The sequence below is a fragment of the Anastrepha ludens genome, chromosome 3, assembly GCF_028408465.1.
Source record: "Anastrepha ludens isolate Willacy chromosome 3, idAnaLude1.1, whole genome shotgun sequence".
In the NCBI taxonomy this organism is placed as follows: Eukaryota; Metazoa; Arthropoda; class Insecta; order Diptera; family Tephritidae; genus Anastrepha; species Anastrepha ludens.
Window position 1 is genome coordinate 78,992,001 of NC_071499.1, and position 23,165 is coordinate 79,015,165.

Here is a 23,165-nt window from a genome sequence, read left to right on the forward strand (position 1 = left end):
GTAACTTGGTTTGCCTCTGTACATGAATGAGTCGGTGTATGTCGCTAGGTAGAATGATTTGTGATGTGACTGTTGGTGTGATGAACATGTCTTTGGCAATTGTATCTGCCAGTGTGTTACCCTGGATGCCGGAGTGCCCAGGTATCCACATAATTTTGATGCTGCTCCGATGGGTTATTAGTATGTTTTTGATACTATCGATTATTTTGCTTGATTTTTTGTTGTTTTTAATGGCTTGGAAGCAGGACAAACTAATATTTTTATAACTAGATGAAGATTTTGTTCTCAATGCAAATTATTGTTTCGCAAATGCATATCCGTTCAATCTTGGTAAATTTTTTTACTAGAGAAAGTTGGTATTTCTATGAGGACAGCCAATGTGCTTTTTCAATATGTACCTTCTTCTTCATCAAAGATAATCTCTGACTTTATCACAGTAGCGTCTCTTCATCAAAGATAATCTCTGACTTTATCACAGTAGCTGCCTCTTCATCAAAGATAATCTCTGATTTTACCAAATTAGCTGCTTCCTCAACTACAATCTCTGATTTTACCATTTGCATCAGGTCTTCACTCGAGGAGTATCGATCATCTGGTAACGTAGAATTATTTTCCGCAAAATCACCAAATATCTTGGCCGTCTTATTTTCATTATACCAAAAATCGTCCTCAGCATATGAGACTGCTGTGTCTGAATCGTTAATTGGAAAGATCTGGGAAAGCCGGTTGTAGTATGGACAAATTTTATGCAATTTCTCTAAAATATTAAATGCATTTGAAGAAGTTACGCAAAAGGAAACACATTTTGTTGGTAATTTAATGTCACCTTTTATTATTGGGCAGTCAATATCTCCTTTGTTGACTTTTGTTCTTAGCCACTGTTCGGCCATCAGGTATGTCTTTTTCAAATGCCGTACTTTTCCACACATCATATTAGGGTGGGCGTAAATTTTGGTTTTATTTAAAAAATTAGCATAGTACAGATGGGCGGTAGGTTTCTGTTCATGAGTAAGAATGTATATGAAAAAGTTATTTAAATTATTATTTTAAGCAAATACTTCAATATCCTTGTTCTCCAACAAATAGTCCAATAAAAGTTGATTCTCTTCGTTTGTCCATTTTTTGCGGGTTTTACCATATTTTCTTCCTAAAATAAAAAACGATATAATAACATTTGATATAACAAGACAAGAAAAAAAATAAGGAATAGTGTTAAGTGGATACACTATATATTTTGCTTTTCCTTGTAGGGCATACACGGACAAATTAAAAGGCTCACTAGTGATTACTGGTGAAGTGAGTCATTTGGAGGGTAGTACGCGTTTTCATGTTGTTCTCCAAATGGCGGGACCTACAGCTTTGAACCGCTTCCTTCAGAATAGTAGATAGTTTTTATAAATTTTTTTTCATGACAGAACTACACCCGGAGGTTTTTCAGCGTACGGTTTAGTTAATTACTTAAAGATTGCCGGTTATGCATCTAAATGGGTGATCGGATCCAAACAATTTTAACACACGATTGTATTCAATTCAATGGATTTTGTCTAAGTAACTTCACATGTTCCACTTTCAAACAGCTCTATAGAGCGGTCGTGGAAAGATTAGGGGCTTCTCTTGAATTTCGAACTATCCTCTCTGTAATGGCCTGCGATGCCACGCCCGCTCCAGCTCCGCCCATCACCCCAAAATCAGTGGGTAATTAACTAAACATTCCCCATTTGTCATTATCTATTCAGGGTTGGGCGCCATTGGAAATGGTTTTATCTATCATTTTGCATTCTTAATAATAAGTTTTTAAACAGTTAGATGTGAACTGCATATCTTCATACATATAATATTCAATTAAGATGAGTTCAATAATTACTAGTAATAATCACCTTTATAATAAGTAAACTCAGATGTAGCTCTAATTTTAGATTGTGGTGCTCGGCAGTCCTGTGAAGATTCCACTTCGATAGAAATTGCTTTTTTAGCCTTTCTCGCTCTGTAAAGGGCGGTCGCCCGTGCATTTCTTGAGGATCGGGACAAATTTGTTTTACGTCTACCCATTTCAATACAGATTTTTTTAAATTTTTAAATAAAAAACAAAGGATGTTTACAATCAAAGCAGAAGCTCTCCTGTGCGAGACAATTAGCGATGGTGATTAATAAAGCTGTGGAGCTATCGCCGATTATATCGATAATGAGTGTTATTTTGCGACTATCCAAGGTTTTGTGACTCGATACTCTGCGCCATATGTGTTTAGTTTTTTTCATTATAATTAGATTTAATTTTTAAATTCAAACATCCCAATAATACGTTCACATATGCATTAATCTCCTATAAATCCACCAAATTAATCTACCCATTCACAAATGACAGATGACCTGCAAAATTAACAATCAGCTTTGACAATACTGCTTTGAGAGGTTTTTCTTCATAGAAATTATTTTGGTGGAATATTTCGGTGTTTTTGGTTTCTTTAATTTAATTATTAACTATATGAAGAAAATATTATACAAGGAGAAGAGCTAATTGCGCAATTGGCTGCTAATAATAAACAGTTGGAGGAAATCCGTATGCGACGTTTACTGAGACTGCAAAAAACTATGGCAGCAATGCGCATGGGATATTCTATATTACATTTTATAATAAGTAATAAGGGGACAAAACGTTTATGGCCACGCGCTTTTTTCTGTAAAATGAAACCATAATTAATAATTTTGACAAACATTTTATTAGAATTATGTTTACAGACCTGTTTTCTTTGCCGGCATCCATTTTAGTTTTCATTTTGATGTTTCTCTTCACATCAGTGATGGTAAATGGTTTTTTGAAAAATCCCTACACAGCCCAATAAAATTCCCTACCTTTCCCTACGCTTCCAACAAATTTTCCCTACGAAATTCCCTACATTTTTTTCTCCTGTGTTTACACTGTAATGAGGCAATTGGAACGTCAAAATTGAATTGTTTGCTTAAGATTCTTTAAAAATTCCGTACAGAGCTTTTGCAGTGCAATCAGTTCTTATTGGAATTAGATCCAGGAGCTTAACCACAAGCCGCTCGCTTTCCTCGTCGAAAAATCTCATCATAAGATACATATGCTTATTGAGTCCGATGTCTCTCATCGATCATTATGGAAAATTTGTTTACTTTTAATTCTTTTAAACAAATTGTCTTTTTCCTTTTTTGCCAATTCATTTTTTATTATGCTGGTGCACTTCTTTCTTCCGAGCTCAGAGTTTTTTATTATTTCAGAATCGGGCACGATTTCTTTCAAGAGTGGGATTAAATGGTCCACCACTTGTAGCGCAACATTATGCTCAGCGAAGAACATGCTAAGTCTTATTTCGAAATTTCTGGAACCATTTGGATTACTCGCTTTATTTTAGATGTCTTTTTAATTGCCTTCATATTTTTTGGTGCATTTTTGTTTCGGCGTGCTTCGGTAAATCAGACTTGCCACAGCTCAAAACTTTGTTGCACGCAGTGCATTTGCATTTGAATGGATCGTTAGCCACAGCTTCAAACTAGCCACTAAAATTTCGTCGTCAAGCCACTTGTTATTGAACTTTTGTTTCCGATACTTGTATTGTTTTTCCTGGTGTTCCTCCGAAGAGTCAGTCGAAAAGGAGGATCTATTTTCTGTAAAATATATGCATTTTAAATATAAAAAAAGCTAAAACTAAAATAATTGCAAATTTACTTCAAAAGTGAAAAGCACCAGAAAACGTGGGACAACTAACAAGTTTCACGCAAAGAAAAAATCGTGCTAGCGTTAACGAAGAAAAGAACAGGCAATGTTGCCGTATTAACGCTTTTAAAAGTATGATGCCATAAGGAAAAGAAGTCTGACATGAAATCTTACCGCAGATTTTTATTTTAAATGCACTTTTTTAATTTTATCCCACTATTTTAAAATTTTTTTTTGTCCTTCTTGAAAATTCCCTACATTTACGGAATTTAAAAAAATCTGTCCCTCTTTTCCCTACACCCACATTTTTCGTCAAAAATCCCTACATGTAGGGAACTTTCCCTACATTTACCATCACTGCTTCACATTCGTAATAATAATTATCGATAAGACAAAAAACACAGGGTTGTATGTCCAAAAGTATGATTATTATCTAGGATTATTTTATAATCTCAGATTTTGGGAGAGTAATTTTGTACGGAAAATCGCGCTTTTTAATTACGGATTTTAAGTTAAGCGCGAAAAAGTAGATCATCTATTTATATGTTAACGTATTCCAAGCCAGATAGTGACTCTCTTATTTATATGAAGGTATACTACATTAAAATTTAAATGTGAATATGTTATAGTTATAATATAACTTATTCCTTATTTGTTTATATATTTTTATTTAAGTAATTACATTTGCTGCCGAGTTTAGTAGGCAAATTTGGTGGCATACTCCTGTCTTCAGTTGAGTGTGAACGAATTTCCAACAGGGGCGTTTAGTTATAAATAACTTGCTATCAATCTTAAAGCCCAAAACTATTGATACGCTAATTTTTCTTAAAAACAAATTTAGATGTATGGAAAATATAGACACACGCATATAAAGTCAAAATAATGAAGTGTTATTATTCGGTAGTATCGATATCCTACACATCACCTATCGAAAAACATCGTTGAAATCAACTATCGTTTAATGTCACTAGTGACTAATCATTAATGATAAAATATACCGTAAACCGTGGCGACTAATGCTTTGTCCAAGGTACATTAGTTTGTCAGCTAATTTCTACAAATTTCCGAAGAAAATTAAAAAACAACAATTTGTTCGCACTTCGCAAGGTATTTAAGACTGACTTACTTACACATGCAGTAATCCCCTCTCTAAATTTTGTATGACGAATTACTTAATTCAAAGGGCAATTGGAAATAAGCTACGAATGAGAGAGCGAATTAGACTTTGGAAGTCTAGACTTAACTTAAGCTGTATTCTTTTGCATCCGACTACGAAAATTTAGTCAATTACGTAGAAAGCAACCACTCAAAATATTCTACTGGAGTTGATTTAACCGGTTTGAGTTGAAATTTAATTAAATTATGTACCTCGAAGAGATATTTTTTTTGTTTTGATGCGTTATTCTACCGTTATTTCATTATTTTCTATACCAAACTACCTTAAACAAAAAATAATATACGCTGATACGCTATTTTAAATCTACATATATCATAAGAAACGCCCCGGTACCTTGTGCGTTTATTACCTACTTTGGAGTTTTCATTGCAAATTTTTATAAAAGTACCTGTGTAGATAAGAGTAGACATAGATCAACTTTATTAAAAGAATAAATAAAGTTCTGATTTAAAAAGTTCACATTCTATTGGAATGTAAAAAATCTAATAAAATTATAACACAAAGTTTATATTGTTAACATTATTGGTAGATATTTAAAATACTTTTAGGCGTTGCGCCTGATTTCCAAGTTTCTTAATTAGTGCATTTAAATATTATATGTAACTCATACAATTCCATGTGTCAATGTGGAAAAAATAAATTATCACAAATTTGCGTAGGTACTCAGGAAAGAATAGCATCCTTCGTTTATCACGGCATTATCGCTAGATTTCCAGCGCCAACAATCGCTACTGTGGCCTTTAAGAAGGTATATTTTGTGTTGCAATTAGACTCGGGTTACGGGACCAACTTTGTTCACTGGCGCTAGCGAATATTAAATATATGAAATTGCCTCCTATATTTACCGCAGCAGCCAACCAAAATACAATACGCCATTGCGCCAATGTTTCACGATGATTTATAATCAGCCCAATTACATATGGTGCTAGAAAGCCACAAATGTTGGCAGCCGAATTCGTCAGCCCATACATTGTGCCTGCGAAGCGTGGACTTAAAGCGATGTGATTCATTTGATTACCTGCATATACTGCGCCGCCAAAGGAACCAACACCGGCTAGCATCACCGTCACCCATATCCAATTACAGCCCACGTAGGCAGTAGCTAAAAGTCCCAGTGATGGTATAATGGACGCTATCGAATTCCATAACTTATACGAGTTGAGCAGAGAAATATAACCGCGCTCCAGCATCCAATCGGCCAAACCTGAGCACAAAATACCTACTATCCAACTTGTAAAGTAGGGGATTGCATTCAGCATTGCATTTGATTGGATGTCAAAATGTAGTATATTGCTCATATATGTGGGTAGTTCAGTTAGTTGCGTGTAAAAAGCCCAACTCTGACCACATTGAGTTATTAAAATCGCCCACAACGGTATTGAAGTCAAAATTGAATGCCACGGTATCTGCTCTTCGGCTGTCTGTATAACATCTATGCTAGATTCAGATAGTAATTCGTTATAATTACGGGGCTGCATGGATCGTATACTCCGTTCTATATAGTCTCGCTCTTTGAATGATATACGAGGATGCTTACGTGGACTGTCATACACGAGATACATCCAAAATGCGAACCATACTATGCCAAGCAAACCAAATATATAAAATGCCGATGGCCATCCTCCGAGAAATTCCAAAGAGCAGAGCCAGCCTGCCAACGGCATTGAGATCACTGTGCCAATATTCGATCCCGCGTATACAATAGCAGCGAATTTGTTGCGCTCTAGTGGTGGTATCCAGTGGGCTAACATTGCGTGCATCGCTGGGTAGGTAACACCTTCACCCATGCCTTCTAGCACTCGGACAAGTACTAACATTGGCAGATCCCAGTAGGCGGCAATAGGCGTTAGCAGTGTAAAAATTGCAGTAATTAATACGCCATAACCATAAATCAGCTTTCCACCCATAACCTCTGCCAGACGACCACCTGGCACTTGTGTCAGCACGTATCCGTAAAAAAAGGAACCCAACACCAGACCTTGGGTAGCTTCATCCCACACAAAATCACCCTCTTTCATAGGTCTTGTATTATTCTTTGGTGTCGGAACTGGACAAGTATCATCGACACTTGTGGAATTACTTTGAGGAATGGCAGTTTGATTTACCATAGCAACTATAGCAACCGACAAATTAACGCGCATTGCATAAACTACAGCAAAACCAAGGAAACCCATGAGTCCAAAAATATGCCGAGATTTCAGAAAGGTATCATCATCTGAAATAACTAAGAACGTTATTAGCCTTAAGGAAAAGTAGTTTAAGTCGCATGCGCTTTGTGTTATGAGTAAAGCTTTTCGAAAGTATGTGTTAGGTATGGATGTGTGCTAACCTTCAATATCTCGAATGAGAGGCGTATCAGCAGAACTGCCCTCGTTTGTGTCTAATTCGTCGCTATCTTCATTACTGTACACATTAGTTGCACTTGCTGATCTACGATTATTGTCTAAATCTCTGCGAGAAGTTATATCGTCATCAGCACAATCTTCCGCTGCATAATTGCGTACCAAACCAGCACCGTTGTTGTCCACGTCAACGGCTTCATGCGAATTTTTTTGGCGAAACATTCTGCGCTTATCACTTCCCTGGTCTACGCTCTTATTAAATCACACAAACTACGAATTTGACTTAATTAATGCACTTAATATACGGCGCTATAAACTCGCACAAATGCAATGGGCATGAAATACTTTTGTTTAGAATTCAAGAAAGTCAACAGAAAAGAGAAAGGCAAACTGTAGAATTGCAATAACAGCTGATTAAAATATAGAGTTACCACTATGCAATGAGTTAAAAGTTGGTTTATTTATTATAATTAAAATCAAATATAATTAATCAAACTTAAAATAGAACTAAACAGGAAACCGCCAGTTATCAAGTCTTTCGACTTTAGTTTCATTATACTTTTAATGGAGATATAAGCGCTAAGGTATGCGCTATTAGGAAGTATGAGTAAACAGATTGTTACATTCAATATACATATGCCCAAGTCCACAAAAACTTATTACTTTAAATTAAGAATAAAGGTTTCGTTTTTTACTAAAGCTTATTGTGTTTATTACATTTATGGAAATTATATACGTGTTTGTAGTAAATAATACATGAAGTACAATTCACAAATTGTAGTCCACATGTCTTACATATCATTTTTAATTTGTAATAGCTGTTCCAAAAGGAAAAACAATATTTTTCCTTCCATTCTTTAGAATTAGTCTTTCGTAATGGTAATTTCCTTTAACCAAAGCACAGCTTCCATTACTCGCGTTTGTGCAATCGTTTTCCAGTGGCTCCAAAGATACCTTATTACAGTCAATAAAGATGTTAACGCATGGGATTTGCAATGCTATTTCGTATGCGCTGGCAAGACTACTCGTCCAAATAGACGCATTTACTGCTTTTAACTAGACTCTTGTGTAGTACGGAATGTATGGAGTGTCGTAACACTATTGTAACCAGTTCCCAAATGATCATGCGTCACATCACACACTATTACAGGAGAGTTTGCCCCTAACTCTGGTACAGAAATTGTCTCCCAGTTGTGCTTAGCTATCAAAGCTAAAACATTATTTCGTTCAATGTGCTGTGCTACCTCACTTGGAATTGCTCGCAATTGTGGATGCAGGCGCTCCAGGAAAGGCGTACGAACAGACTCAGCGACGAGCACAGTCACAATAACATCGCTGGCAAAAGGTGATTGAAGTGATTGTGCCAAATAATAAGCAGCCGCGTTGAGATCGGCTTTATCAGCAACGATTAGAACGGTGGGTGTGCAATTACATGCACCGTCGACCATTTTCCCAGTCACCTTTTCAGTTTCGCTGTTTGTTACACTATCGTATTCGATATTATCAAGCATATGCTGACAGATTTTAATGTCTGGCATTACAGAAGTTTGTTTTAAAAACGATTTGAGAACTGATAGATTTTTTAAAAATGACGAGCAAACTATTTCAATAAAAATTATTCACCACTTATTAAATGAACTATTTGCATGATCTTTCTTTGTGTTTCTGATAAGAAGCAATTTGACCAAGGCGAATTCATACAAGGTGATGTTGCTACAAAAGCCGATTTGTAGTCCTTCCTTATTTTTTCCAAATGCATGTTAATATAATTTATTTAATTCTCATGCTAATTGAAATTCGTAAAATTTGTAAAAGTAATAATGGTTACAAAAAGGGGGGTTACAAAAACAAACTACATCCACCAAGGCGAATAGAATACTGAAGGGGGCAGGGCGATTTGCATATCTAAGGTGGCGCCATTAAAAACAGTTACCATAATTTTTGCGATTTTGACAAGTCTGACGTCTGCTCCTTTCGTAATACAAAACAAACATAAGTAGGAGAAATTACATATTTGTAAAAATTCAGTGTATGCTTGGGTAATACATACTATGATTTTAAAGATTAAAACTTAAGCGAACTAATGCAAGCGCAATGCCGCGTGTTAAATTTTTAAAGCACAAATATAAAGCCTCCAAATGCAGTTTATTGTAAGAACAGGTGCAGGCGCATAGGACATTCAGTTGTAAATTGAATTTGTAAGCAAATAAACGAAAAATAGTAGAGGGATTCAGTCTTAAACTGAACGTGTACATTTAAAGTGTTAAAACTAATTTATTTGTGATTTTATTTGAAAATATAGTGGTCAAACTTAGAGGAGTTATTGTAAGAGATTTGTTTGAATTTTAACGTAAGAAAATTCGTAACAATACCATAAGCGCCACTTAGCCTTGCCCTTCACAATAATTCCATCTTCAGCTTTTTTACTTCGCTTTACTTTGTACTTCTACGGTCATTTGGAAGCTTTGCACGCTTTAAAGAAAATCGAACCGACGCGTAAAAATTGAAATGTCAAAGGTCGACAAGCATAGTTGGAACATCAGCTTTTGGGGAATCAATTATGTGCTCTCATGGAAACTTTAATGGATCACGGCTTTATTTTCCGTGGCTACATTTATCGATATGTGAAATTTTTTCTGGTATAAGAAAGCTTGGTGCCTGGCAATGCCCCCTTTTTCTAAATTCTGCGTAAAGCGAATTAATAAAAGGTGATTTCGGTAGAGCAATAACACATTTACATACATTTTATTTTTACATTTTGGTTGCTTGAATGTTAAAATACCAATGGGAATGTAAACAAAAACATATGGCAACAACAAAGAAAGCACTTTGACTTTCGTCAAATCAAAATCAAATCCAAATCGCAAGTGAAACACAAACCTGATGCTAACCAAAATCACCCTGTGTGGATTCGCTTTGATTACGACATTTATCCACTGAACATTTCAGAATCTCGTTGGACTTCCTCGCGTGAAGATATTTGTGTTGATGTCAGATTTGTTTCGTAGTAGTGCTATTCGCGGATTGTGTTTTTATTGCACACATTCATATACTAATCAGTAAAATACTTAACAATTGATTCTGCGCTTTGTGTGGGGAAAGTGAAAATAAAAGTATTGAGTGTGATTATGCACCTGTAGCTGAATTGAATAACAACAACAGTTTGCATTATTCTACGCGCGCATGAGAGATATCAAAACGAAAGTGGAGCAATAACCAAATAACGGCGCAAAACAAAACAGCTGTTGCTCTTTTCGCGACTACTGCGTAATCATCGAATTCAGCATCGTCATCGAAAATATTAGCAACAGATTGCAAAGTGGGAGATAAACTAGGCCAAAAATTGCCAAATACATAAGCAAGCAGAATGGCGGACATAAACGAATTGTTAGCATCATCATTTGTGCGTGTTAAGGTAATAATGGTCATTGAAATTGATAGTGACAAACGCCCATAACTAGGCACATAGCAATACAAATGTATATATGAAAAAATATGTCTTTGAGGCTTCGTTTCTGTTTTGTGAATAATATTGTGGGAGGCTGCCCAACAGTATATAGATGCCCTTTATTTAGCTGCTAGTTTGTTTATTTTATTTAAAGTTTGGTAGATGCCGAAAAACTGTGATAGCACAAAAAGTACGATAATTTTTATCAATGTACAATTCAATGTCAAATAGAACTTGAGCATCTCTGTATACTTAGTACGAGCTGAAGTTAACATATGTATCTACTTATATACAATACTTACTCAAAGGGTAGGCTGTCGGAACGTTATCAGAATATTTTACATACATTGCTATTCATACTTCTCTTTCTGCTAGACGACTAATTTAAATTTGATTCACAATTAATCGTATTGACGGTGAGCAGTGACTCAATTGCTTTTTCAATGCATTAGTGCAATGAATTGAAAACATTGTTAAGTTAAGCAGTACGTTAGTACACCCCCTGGACCGCAAGTATTTTGCGAACGTAGTGGTTGTGGTGATGCCTAGGTATGAATCGTAGCCGCAAGCATCTAATATGTACATATGCATTTGCATATTCAATGCGTTTTAAAGGCAATTTCGTTTTTTTTTACCTCCCACTGTATCAAATGGTTTAATGCTTATGCGTATACATATACTGCTTGGATGAATTTTAATGGCTTCACCATGGATTTTCCTTCAAACACCAGTTTAAATGTAACTGAAGTCTTATCTCTGTAGCTTACTACATTTTCAATTCTCAATGTTACAGCTCGTCGCTTTTGTGCACTTTTTCTTCATCACAAATGCTATGCTGGGTACTTGGGGGCATGGAGCTTATGAGTTTTACAATTTTCTCTTTATTATTGCCATATTCTGGACAATGCATTGCAAGGAATCCATTGAAGCTGCACAAGTGGTAAGTATGCAAAAGTGATAGTTCGTATATGTACAAACATATTCATGTTTGTATGTACGTGTGTACAGACATACAGTGGTGGCCAAATCATATGCAACTATATTATTACCCTAATATATAAGATACTTTTATTTGCTGGATTCAAATTGAACAAAATCTATACTTATAGAAAACAATAATTAAATAACAACTTAAAAACTGTAGTTATATGTTTTTATAAGACTAATATAATAGGCTAATTCATACAAAGCTAATACATTATTTTACTTGCAAGCAACATTCTACAAAATTTTATAAAAAAATATGTTCTAAAATAGCTTCTACATCTCAATGCTGATAGAATTTAGTTATCAGTAAAAAGCTGCTTGATATTTTTTTAAATTTTAATTGTTAATTTGCTAATTTCTAAAATACCTATTAACTGAGTTAATTCTGTCATATAAATATTTTGCTAAAAAAGCGACTATAATTTAGTGCCAATAACCGATTAGTACACATATACATATGTTTGTATGTATTTATGTACTTATGCATTCATATGTATATACAAATTTGTTGCTGTTGTAAACTGTAATAGTATGATTGTCCTTGATTGGACACTAAATTAAGCCAAACGTAACATTTAAAGAATCGTACTGAAAATACATATCTATGTATATAAATATGTACATATGTTTATATGTACCTATTGTGCATACATATGTACGTGCTTGTTAAGACAGGTTAGGTACGTGCAAGTGATAACCAGCTGCTAACTAATAATGTAATGAACGGCAGCTGCTGAATTACATTTTCAACTATTAACATACTTACATATGTACATACATGTACTCTTATTTTATATACTCTAGTTGCTTTGTGGATACATGTGTATATTTATTTACTTATTTGTAGATGTATATATACTCGTGTAATAAGCTTATAACTTATTCGAATTTTGGAAGTAACTCTTTAAAAAGTAGAAACCATTGCATATATGTAATATGAATATACATATGTATGCTATTATTTATGACTATGTATGTATATTGAACGTCTGAGCTTTTATTTATAATATTAAAATAACCTTTCGTTCACTCCTAAAAACTTACAGCTAATAAAATAAGCGAATATCGTGTTTAGAATGAATAAATTATTGATTATTATTGTTTGCCTTAGCTCGGTTGTTAAATGGGCAGTGTTAAAGTTGTCGGTCAATCTTTCTACTTTTGAACCCTCAAACTATGGTAGTTTCGTTTTGTTTGCTCCGCAATTCCCCGTCAATGACCGTATTCATGGCGCGAAAGGAAATTAAAAGTGGTACCATATCTAACCTTCCTGTACCACCTACTATATTTTTACCTCTATGTGTAAATGGTAGTACAGTGGACTCCGCTTAACTAACAACATGGTTAACTTAAATGAAAATTCGTATAATTGAAAAAAATTTCTTGAGGAAAAAATAAAAATGTATGCCGACACAAATGCGTCTAAGTGAAATGGATTCGAATTGATATTAGGAAAACAGTTTTAATTTAAACTCAAGCTCAAATGAAAATTGCTTATTAGTATCCTTTTATATATATATTAGTTGCAATTGTACAACGCTTTTAAAAATGAATAAAAATCGGTAAAAAAAAAAATACGTTTTAACTTAAAATTGTCTGTTACGGTCACAGTAATAAAATCCTGATACAATTGCACTTTTCATAGTCAAACTTGCCTGTGCCGCATTCCAGGTATGTGTATTGTGTCTCAGACTCTCGTATTAATCTAAGATGGCATAAGTCTGCGATTAGCCTATTTGCCTATCTTCCTTCCGTACCAAGCTAAGATGCTTACTTCTTCTCGGCCCAGATTTATATCGGACCAAGAACAGTCACTTCAGCAGCATTCCCCAAAAATGTATGGACAATGTTTAATGCAAGTGCAAAATTAAGTGCGGTGATGTCTCCGGGGGCAAGTTACTGGATCGGCAATAATCATTAGAGCATATCCCGAATATGAGCAAATGAATTTACAGCTTGCAAGTGAGAACGCCTGTACGTAATTGCTTTTAAGCAGAGTAGACTGTATGTGTTCTTTTAGGAATTACTTATAAATTCGTAAGAAAATGGCTAACATTGCGTGTTGCACACTCTTTGCTTTTGAAAGTTCGTAATAAAAATCCTTGTACTCTGTTCCCCCCAAAGGCTGCTAGAAAATGTGAATGTGTTGCATGCCGAATGTCGAGTTAACTTCTGACTTTCTTTTTGAGATTAATGAATTTAAGCAAATTAAATACGAGTATATGCTGACTACATGCCACCCCTGACGATTACCGTCGCCCCACTTTAACTAGACCACACGTAAAATTAGAGTTTGCAAATTTGATATTAGCAACATTTTATACACGTATACGAAAGCAACATCAGCATATATGTGTGTGTTTGCGCTAGAGCTTCGAAAGTCACACGTAAGCGTCGTGACGTGGTATGATATATAGGCGTATATAAGCACGTGTTCTTGTATAGCAGTTACTTTAATATAAATGTCGGTAACGTCATCGACGCTGGTCACTGGTGTAGCGGGCGAAGCAGCAACTCCATTCCGTTGGTGTTTGAGTTTGGTTTAATTAATGAGTTGATAATCAGTTTTTTCTCCCATATTTATAGGTATACCATATTAGTACATATTTAGTATGAATTTGCATTTTTTCGTATATTTGCTTAAAATTATTGCCCAACTGGATCAGGTTTATTTATTTCGTTCAGATGCTTGTCGCCGAGCAAATGAATACTAAGCTGTAGGAATTGTTTAAAAATAGTATTATCATGTACATATTTATTATCGTCGTATATTTTCCTCCCGTTTTACTCGTATGTATTTCATTTTTATCTTTTGTGGGCTGTCACAAAAAGTTTGTTTTAATAATAGCGGAAGTTTGCAAATTTAAAAATGTTATTAGTTCTTTTGTTAAATAAATACTTTATTAGCCTAATATTTACTTCAGATGTTGTTGTTGTGGCTGCTTATACATTCTCTTTACCTGACTCATTCAACCTAAGTCCCAGAAATTTCGTGGCCTCCTTTGTTGAGGCTAAAGCGCCTCTGTTATCAGATGGTACAAGAATAATTTCTTTTTGAGAATGGCATCGGAGTTGTTGTTGTTGTAGCATGGGAGTTGCTAATGTCAGAAGAATCTCGGGTCACGTCAAAATAGCTCTGTAAACACCGCTTACTACTTACTTCAAATACATTGAGGTTACATTCTGTGGTTAATTTTATTGCGAAAGATACCCAAAGGTTGGGGTTCAGCTCGAACGTCCTAGGAGTGGCATCCATATTTATTTTTATCTTGTGTGTTTTGAAAAGGTTTATATTTTGACGTATAAGTCTTAGGCGAACAAGTCATTGCATTCGAAAGGGTTGTAAGGGGCATGTGAGGTGGTGATTACCATTGTATGGTTAATTTTAGGGATATCACGTGGGCCTTACATGGCAGCTCAATGCAGCTGGTGTCATTGTGATAAAATAAGTGATGGATGAGGCTCAGCACACAGGCAGGGCTAGTTTACTGGAGCCTTTGGTGGCAAAAATTGTAGAGAAGTCAACGGGGTAAGCATGCCCACACGGTCAGCGAAATGAAGGGTTTGTTTTTTTTTTGACATTTTTCTATCATCATATTCAAATTTTCGTATTTTTATTCAAGTGCACTTTGGGATTGAACTCAACGAACGAGTGGCCAAATAAAAGAAACAAAAAGTTATCGTATAAATACACGAAGATTTTCGAAGACTTCTTCAAAAGAGAATGTGAAAAAACATTTAGGACGAAAAGTCATCGTGTAAATAGGCTCTTTGTTGCGGAATGACTTGCGCTATTTCGATACGTAGAACCGGTTAAAAGTAAATGATAGTTGTTGTTATAAAAGCTTTACTGAATGCTAGAGATGATAGATTACAAGGTTTAGCCATCTGAAACCATATTGTGACGGTAACTGCGGCTGCCACGTCATCGGGAATTCGGCAGCGTGCCCTAGGCTAGGCGCACTGAAGTCATGTGAGTCATCGCCAATCTCATGTATCGGTTGGCCCACGAAACATGCAGCTTCGACGGGTGGGTCCAAAAAAAAAAAAGAATGTTAGATAAGCGGGTTTAAGGAGCACGTGAATAGGTACTTAGTGTCATGAGAGGTAATTCAATTTTTATAAATGAACTAGTGGACCCTCTGCCTGCTTCGCTAGGCATATCAAAATTAGAAATGAATAATGGACAATCGATTCAAATTCACTCTATGAGTATTTATTCTTTTTTTACAATATAAAATTAATGTTAATTTTAAACTTAAACTAACGCAAAGTCTTTTCGTAAACTACATTTTTTGTTTTGCCCTGAGTTGTGGTATAAATAAACAGAACTGATGTCTTTCCTACACGTGAACACGATACATACTCGTATAATTGTCCGTGGGAGAAGCATGGATATTCTAAGTCAATTCCGCATAATTCCAGCGATTGTCCTTGTGTTTTGTTTATGTGTTTGTTTTAATCTATCTTGCTCATTACGTTGTATACGTTCTTCAGGTGAATGGCCTGAACGTGATCTGGCCATACGTTCCCTTTGATTTTGGTTTTGAATTTCTCGCTCTTCTTGTGATTGATTTTGCCTTTCATTTGATCTATTTTGCTTTCTACGCGACCGACGATCAATATCATTTCTTCGCAGGCGTGGCATTTCTAAAATAAAGCGATGAAAATATAAGTAATATAATTTTCTTTTTTCCATTGTTGAAATTAAATTTCTAATTCTTTTGGCCGCATAAGTTAATTTCAAATAAGTTAAAAGAAAATAATTGAAAAGTAATGAATTTAATCAAAAAAACAGGAATAACTCACAATGTGCATTAAAATTGCTAACAACCACAACGAAACCACCGTTTTTTTTGTTTTCACTGATTATTAAAATTTTACGCACAATTTATTTTATTTTTAAAAATTTTTTCCCAAAAAAAAAAAATAACAATGAAAAACGCACTTTAAAATTGTTGACCACTCACCAAATGGTTTTGATACAGCTGATTATGTTGACCTCAGTATATCCAGTAAACAAACTGTGGTGAAAATCCTTTATAAGGACCAAGTTTATAGTGGTGAAGTTTTAAGTACAACACAATTTTCTGTACGCACGGTTGCTCTTTGGCAAAAATAAAGTAATCTTTAGAAATCATAAAAAAAGTTGCAAATTTTAGAGAAATTTCTTAAAGAAAAACTAATACATGCATTTACTTGAATAAGTAAACACCAAAAGTATACTAAAATGACTATTTAATGCGTTGTTTGATACAAATTTATATTATTGCTCAAAACCCTCTGCGCGCTGTCGCTGTCTTTTTGTTTCTGTATCGCATCGCGGTGAATTCACGTTTTTCAGAAAGTTGGCAACAGAAGAAAATTGAAGAAAGTACATATTTTGCTCATATTTGCTATTTTAGTTGTTAAATGAAAATGTGTTTCAGGTATTTTTTAATCTTGCAACTATTCTTTGGTTTTGAAACTGCTTACACTCACAAAATAATCCAACTCGTTTAAACACACATACAAATATAATTATTTATTTTGGTTTTTCCACTCGTCAAAGCAGCACATAAGGTTGCATTATTTAATTATTACCTAATACAAACTTGTTCTCTTTTAACAATGATAATATTACTATGTGAAATCAAGTAAATATGCATTTTTGTATTATATCCTGAACATTTGTCTTCAGAGCTATACGAATGCTCGAACACAGGAGCATGAAATTTACAGAAGTATTGTAACGGAAATCACTGAGAGCGCTATTCTAGTTATACCTGCTTTTAGGCATTTATCCCGTAAACGTACGTTTGCCCATATAAAATTGTCTACCTAAATGCATGAAAAAAGTGTTAGCATAACTTTTTACGAGTATACAGTAAGGTGCAAAAATGGAACATAAATAGCATAAGTTACGTTTAGTACCATATCTACGCAAACAAGCTTGTTTATTTGAATGCATTTGTACATATATTATATTCGTAATGTGTAAGCTTTCAAATGAGCCCATAACGGTTAAAATCTAACAACAACAACTACTCATTGGAAGAGCTGGAAAAAAACACAAATGTTCCAATTATGCACCGCTTACTTCATTGTTGTTCAATGCTTAATTTGAACGGTTCTTTTTAAATTTGGCTGTGGTTTCTTTTGTTCTTTTTCTGGAATTGGTGTCATAAAGTGGTAAAGTGTCAAATCATTAATAAATAAAACTATGAAACCAAGTGTTGAAGAAAATATTGTAAAATCTGTGCGGGACGGGTCGTCTATTCGAGAATGTGCCCAAAAATTCAAAGTTAGTCACACCACAATGCAAAGGCTTAAAAAAAACATGATTTATTACAAGTTAAGCAAAATCCTGGGCGTCCACAAAAAAGGACTGAGCGGGAAAGCCGGCATTTGGCTAAACTAGTTACAAGCGGTAGCGTAAAGACACCGTCAGAAGGCATTCAGACAATGAATTTGAAAGTCAGCAAATGGACAGCGAGACGAAATTTGAAAAAATTAGGATTGAAAGCTGCAGAAAAGAAGAAAGACCCGCTGCTTTCAAAAAAAAAAACATAATGAGCAGAAAAAAGTGTGCTGAAGTACACACCGATTGGACTAATGCAGATTGGCAGCAGGTACTAAGCAGTAAAGCTTCAATAATTAATATCATTTAATGCATATTTTTATTTTTTACAGGTGATATGGTCAGATGAAACACAAATCAACCGATTTGAATCGGATGGCTGTTCATGGTTTTGGTCAAAAGATCCCCACCAGTTAACAAAATCAAGCGTGAAAGAAACAGTGAAGCATGGTGGTGGCAACATAATGGTTTGGGGGTGCATCACTTGCAATGGTGTGGGTCCTTTGATCTAAATCGAAGGACGAATGAAAAAGGAGCAGTACTTGACGATCTTGCAAGAAAATTTGCCTGCTGCCATCCAAAAAACCGGTCTTGCTGTTGAAAAAGTTATTTTTCAACAAGACAATGACCCTAAACATACGGCAAAAATGGTGTCCAGCTGGCTGAAGTCCCAAACAATTTCGGTTATGCAGTGCCCAGCACAAAGCCCTTACATGAACCCCATTGAGAATTTGTGGCATCTCGTAAAACAAAAGCTCGCAATCTATATAAACCCGCCAAAATGGATGAATGAGGTGTGGGAGCAAGTCCAGGATGTGTGCTACTCCATTCCGCTACAAACTGTGGCTAAATATACAGAAAGTGTGCCAAACCGTACAAAGGCATTAAAAAAAATCAAAGGGGCTTTGGACGAAATATTAAAATAATTTTTTTTTGGACTTTTTTTATAAATAAATAAGCGGTGCATAATTGGAACATTTGTGTTTTTATTTTCAGCTCTTCCAATGAGTAGTTGTTGTTGTTAGATTTTAACCGTTATGGGCTCATTTGAAAGCTCACACATTAATTATATAATATATGTACAATTGCATTCAAATAAACAAGCTTGTTTGCGTAGATATGGTACTAAACGTAACTTATGCTATTTATGTTCCATTTTTGCACCTCACTGTATATACATACAGGAGGATTTATTTTATACATTTTGCTAGTCAGCTTTCGCGTTTTCTTTTCTTGGTTTTAGACTTTCACCACAAAAAAATTACGCAAACCCATGAACAAAGTTATACTAATCGAAACCTGATCTTAATACTCAAGCTACCATCAAATTAACACGTTTTATTTATTATAAAAGAACATTTATGGCGACTGTCGATCCATATTGATGGATTTCAAAAAATGTATGGATTCAACCGCTGAATAATTTCGTATATTTTAAATCCATCTAAACTTTTACATTTGCGCATTTATATATATGTATTTAACATTTAATTTAAGTAATCGTTTCAATATTTGTCCAAAAACTTTGAACTTCGAAAAATACAGGCTTAAGGTTATTAATGGAATCAAATACATTTAACGAATTTTTATTTTATCTAAATCATAAAACGTTCAAATGAAGCTCAAAATATTTTTCCAGTTTAAAATAAAAGCAATGTGCTTTGATGCCGTATCACGTATGCATAAAAAGGAAAGAAAAGAGAGGACAACTATTGCGATACGAATAATACAGTCGCATACGTTACTCGACATCAGAACAATGTTATTCATATCTGTGTATATTCTATTCATTTGCGTGTATTCTCATTCCGTATACGTAATGTCCGTATAAGGGAAACACGCAAATATTGTATTTTTCACACTTACACAACGCACGCATACTTTTACCGATTTCTTTAAAACACATAAACACATAAACCATCTATGGATCAATATCAATGATCTGTGAAAGTTTGATTGAAATCGGTGAATGCGTTTAGGCGTGAATCGGCGACTAACGAACACAAAAAAACGTCTCCATTTTTATATATAAGATGTAAGTTGCCAACAACCACATGTACCCCTCATCGCTTTTTCTGTTTGCTTAATAACCATGTAGTAAATATTCTTATGACGTTAATATTATTAGATATTATTTGGCAAAATAATTCACTATAAAATACTTCATGCATCTATCCCTCCTTCATTGTAACTTTTCGTTTACTTGCAGGCGCTCGTCATAAACGTTTCAAGCATATTCTTTGATTTAATATGCATAATAGTATATTTCGATTTTATGAGTAAGTTGTATAAAAATCGTTTTTTACTACATTGACTGTTATCTATACATATGTATTTCCGTTATATTATTATATTTTACTTTCTTTTCCATTACACATTTAATAAAAAAAAAAAAACTATTCTAATTTTTTTTCAGACGGCTGGGCGGTTGCTTTTTCTATCATCAACTTAGTGATGCGTCCAATCACTGTTATATTACTGTATCGTGAGTTCAGTTCACGTGGCGGTAGCTTACAAACAGGTTCTGTGTTTCCCACCACACAACAGCGCACGTATCAGGACATTGATCGGCCTACACAGCCTATGCCAACAAACTCACAGCCTGGACCAAATGTCGCTAGTATTTTCTAAGCTTATGGCCAAGTAGCATAGAGGAAAAGTTTAGTTGGAAATCTGGCGATTTGCTACCAGAATAGCGTACACACGCTGACAAAATAGTGTTCCCTTCTCACTGATTTAATCTATTAATTTTGTTTAATTTTATTGTTTCAGTTATCGAAAGTGAGAGCCTCGAAAAAAGTTTTAGTATTAATGTGAAATCTATATACTTCCATGTAAAAAGAAAATAATAATTTTTTATTTTTGCTCTCGTCTAAAATAATATATGTATTTGTATCTATGATTGTGCGTATAAGTTTTGTTCGGGCACGAAGCTAATCACTTTACTCTCTGTGAGATTTTAAATTGAATACAAATTCTGGAAACGAAATTTTTATTATTGGCAATGTTAAAGTTAATTTTCTCAGAAATATAATTTTTAGAGCAAATTGAAAAGTAATATTTATAATCCTACATCCTCAAGATTACAATAGTCAAAACAGTTATGTATGTTACTTTGACTTTATGAATAAATATGAATTATATGTCAATTTTTGTAACGCGATACTTAAATTCATGAAAGTAATATGCGTGCAAGAAATTCCTAATGTAGATGATAGACAACGAAATATTGCATATATTTAGGCGCACAACTATATAGCTATAACTAAATTCAATGTCGCACTGCATTCAGCCAGTTTTTCGCCGAGTAACTAATTAATAACGGTTTCCCCATTATTTTGATATTTTAATAGCTGCTAAAAACATCAAGTCCTAACAATAAACTGTTAATATTTTTAACCCGTTGAAGTATGACCTTAGCAGAAGTGGAATCAGAATTGAAAAAAAAAACTAATCCAAGTATTTAAAATAGGACTGCTCGTAAATATGTTAAATATGTACCTACTTAAAAACAATCAACAAGAAACGCAAAAACTAAATAATTGACAAACCCCAAACACTACAATTGCGATGGGTTGAAAGTAATAGTTACCGCCCTTAGAAACAAAATACTAGTGTTTCGCATGTACCTAACGTAAATGATTAACAAATTTCGAAAATTTAAATGAACCAATGACAAAGAAACGAAACTTTATTTATTTAATTGTGAAACATTAATTGAGAGATTACAAGTTTTAAGTCAAATGAAAGGCGAGTTAGTTCAGAAACTAACTGCGCTTGCATATTAACACATACATATATTTTATATTTATATATACGCATAAATTGTTAATGGTATAGGGCGCGTTGCGGCAGTTAAAATTTTTACTTATGTATCGTATGTACTAATTTGTGAAATAAAAAATATATTATGATAATTAAAAAAAAAAGAGTCATATGAATTTGTATAGTAGAGAAGTTGCATGATTCAGTGATAAAAGGTTTGCTGCCTTTTCGTTTCCACTTGACAAATCGGCTCCCTTAGTAAGACACTGGGTTGCTAACTCTAGAAATTTTGAGTAAAAGTGGAGGAAAAGTTAAATTTGTAGGACAAACATTTCGTTCTCAAAAGGCTGTGCCAAAAAAGCTACAACTCGCGCAATGGTTTGTATTGGTCTGTCCAGGACCAGCGTGACATGTAAGCACATCATAAAGCATTTTGTGGGGCAATGCGTGCGAAAGTTGGACTTTTTGACAATAAGAGGCCGTATCACTGTATCATCATCATCATCATCACTTTAGTAATTGTAGGATTTGCTGTCATTGGATTTTGTTGCCATATAGCAACAACTATAATACCGAAGAAAATTGTCGAAGGTAATCTTACTCAACATCTCGACACTCAATTCTTCTTTTTAAAGGAATTTTCGTCAAATTTGTAAGCGATGGCAATATTTTAAGTGTGGGCATTGCCATCGAACAGGAAAGAATGACGCCCAGATTCTGAGTGAACCTTTTTTCAAAGAAGCGAAATGCATAGTCCAATTCGCTGTCAAACAAGCAAAATGACAGCCCACTGCTTCAAAGATATTGGCAATATATGGCTTAAAATAGGCCCCTTCTATTCTCCACTTCTCTACTCGCTATGTTGTTGTTGTAGCATAATACAAGCCCCATCAGTTTAGGGTATATCACCGGTCATCTTCGTCCAGCTCATCTAAAGGTAGGCCCAGGAAACATGCTGTTTCGACAGATTGAGTCCAGAGGGAGAGGGGTGTTAGATGAGTAAGTCTTAAGCGGCATGTGAAAAGGTGGTTAGTGTTGTTGTTGTTGTAGCAGCTAAACATTCTCCATACATGTACGGGGAATGCTGCTGGAGTGACAGTCCTTGGCCGGATATAAATCCGGTTCGTTTTGGTAACGTAGAACCGACTGTCGTTAGTGTCGTGCGGGGTGCCTTCACATGCCGCACATATGTTTGGTATGTCGGGGTCAATTCTGGATAAGTAGAAGTTTAACCTGCTACATATCTAGAAAGTAATTGTGACAGTGCTACGCGGGTTTCACGGGGAAGCTGGAGCTCTTCATCTGCTGTAGGTGGTGGTTGGACTCCGATTACGGTTATGCCCAAAATTTTGGGATTGTTAACTGTCTGAATTGGTGTATCATCCATTTTTACCTTCAGTTGCACTTTGACCTCCTTTGTATAGGTGGTA

General features: G+C 34.8%; 4 protein-coding genes across 5 annotated transcripts; 1 reads left to right on the plus strand and 3 right to left on the minus strand.

Annotated features, from left to right (window-relative positions):
- Positions 1-290: 290 nt before the first annotated feature.
- Positions 291-2,763, minus strand: LOC128858252 (uncharacterized). The gene is made up of 5 exons (XM_054094369.1): positions 2,739-2,763; positions 1,878-2,675; positions 1,059-1,147; positions 827-998; positions 291-757 (listed from the first exon to the last, which is right to left on the minus strand). Exons 2-5 carry the CDS (start codon positions 2,047-2,049, stop codon positions 432-434), a joined length of 759 nt encoding a protein of 252 aa, XP_053950344.1. The 5' UTR covers positions 2,050-2,675; positions 2,739-2,763; the 3' UTR covers positions 291-431.
- Positions 2,764-5,246: 2,483 nt separating this feature from the next.
- Positions 5,247-7,578, minus strand: LOC128858253 (sialin). 2 transcript variants are annotated; one of them, XM_054094371.1, is made up of 2 exons: positions 7,183-7,578; positions 5,247-7,068 (listed from the first exon to the last, which is right to left on the minus strand). In XM_054094371.1, exons 1-2 carry the CDS (start codon positions 7,415-7,417, stop codon positions 5,594-5,596), a joined length of 1,710 nt encoding a protein of 569 aa, XP_053950346.1. In that variant the 5' UTR covers positions 7,418-7,578; the 3' UTR covers positions 5,247-5,593. The 2 variants fall into 2 exon arrangements, with proteins under 2 accessions (XP_053950346.1, XP_053950345.1); XM_054094370.1 differs by having other exon boundaries at positions 5,247-7,077.
- Positions 7,579-7,707: 129 nt separating this feature from the next.
- On the minus strand, positions 7,708-8,906 carry LOC128858254 (uncharacterized). Its single transcript, XM_054094372.1, is given in 2 exon segments — positions 7,708-8,253; positions 8,256-8,906. Coding segments are annotated over 2 exon segments (732 nt in total). The 5' UTR covers positions 8,734-8,906; the 3' UTR covers positions 7,708-7,999.
- Positions 8,907-10,127: 1,221 nt separating this feature from the next.
- Positions 10,128-21,900, plus strand: LOC128858256 (uncharacterized). Its single transcript, XM_054094373.1, has 4 exons — positions 10,128-10,610; positions 11,437-11,583; positions 20,180-20,249; positions 20,387-21,900. The coding sequence occupies exons 1-4, from the start codon at positions 10,563-10,565 to the stop codon at positions 20,599-20,601; spliced, it is 480 nt and encodes a 159-aa protein (XP_053950348.1). The 5' UTR covers positions 10,128-10,562; the 3' UTR covers positions 20,602-21,900.
- Positions 21,901-23,165: the final 1,265 nt, after the last annotated feature.

Excerpts from the sequence above, each read along its gene's own strand:
- LOC128858252 (XM_054094369.1), bottom strand. The coding sequence starts at position 2,049 with ATGGGTAGACGTAAAACAAATTTGTCCCGATCCTCAAGAAATGCACGG. Across the intron at positions 999-1,058 it reads TGGAGAACAAGGATATTGAA|AAACCTACCGCCCATCTGTA; the intron begins GTATTTGCTTAA and ends ACTCATGAACAG. Across the intron at positions 758-826 it reads TGACTGCCCAATAATAAAAG|AGAAATTGCATAAAATTTGT; the intron begins GTGACATTAAAT and ends TTAATATTTTAG.
- LOC128858253 (XM_054094370.1), bottom strand. The coding sequence starts at position 7,417 with ATGTTTCGCCAAAAAAATTCGCATGAAGCCGTTGACGTGGACAACAAC. Across the intron at positions 7,078-7,182 it reads TCTCATTCGAGATATTGAAG|TTATTTCAGATGATGATACC; the intron begins GTTAGCACACAT and ends TAACGTTCTTAG.
- LOC128858256 (XM_054094373.1), top strand. The coding sequence starts at position 10,563 with ATGGCGGACATAAACGAATTGTTAGCATCATCATTTGTGCGTGTTAAG. Across the intron at positions 10,611-11,436 it reads CATCATTTGTGCGTGTTAAG|CTCGTCGCTTTTGTGCACTT; the intron begins GTAATAATGGTC and ends TCAATGTTACAG. Across the intron at positions 20,250-20,386 it reads AGTATATTTCGATTTTATGA|ACGGCTGGGCGGTTGCTTTT; the intron begins GTAAGTTGTATA and ends ATTTTTTTTCAG.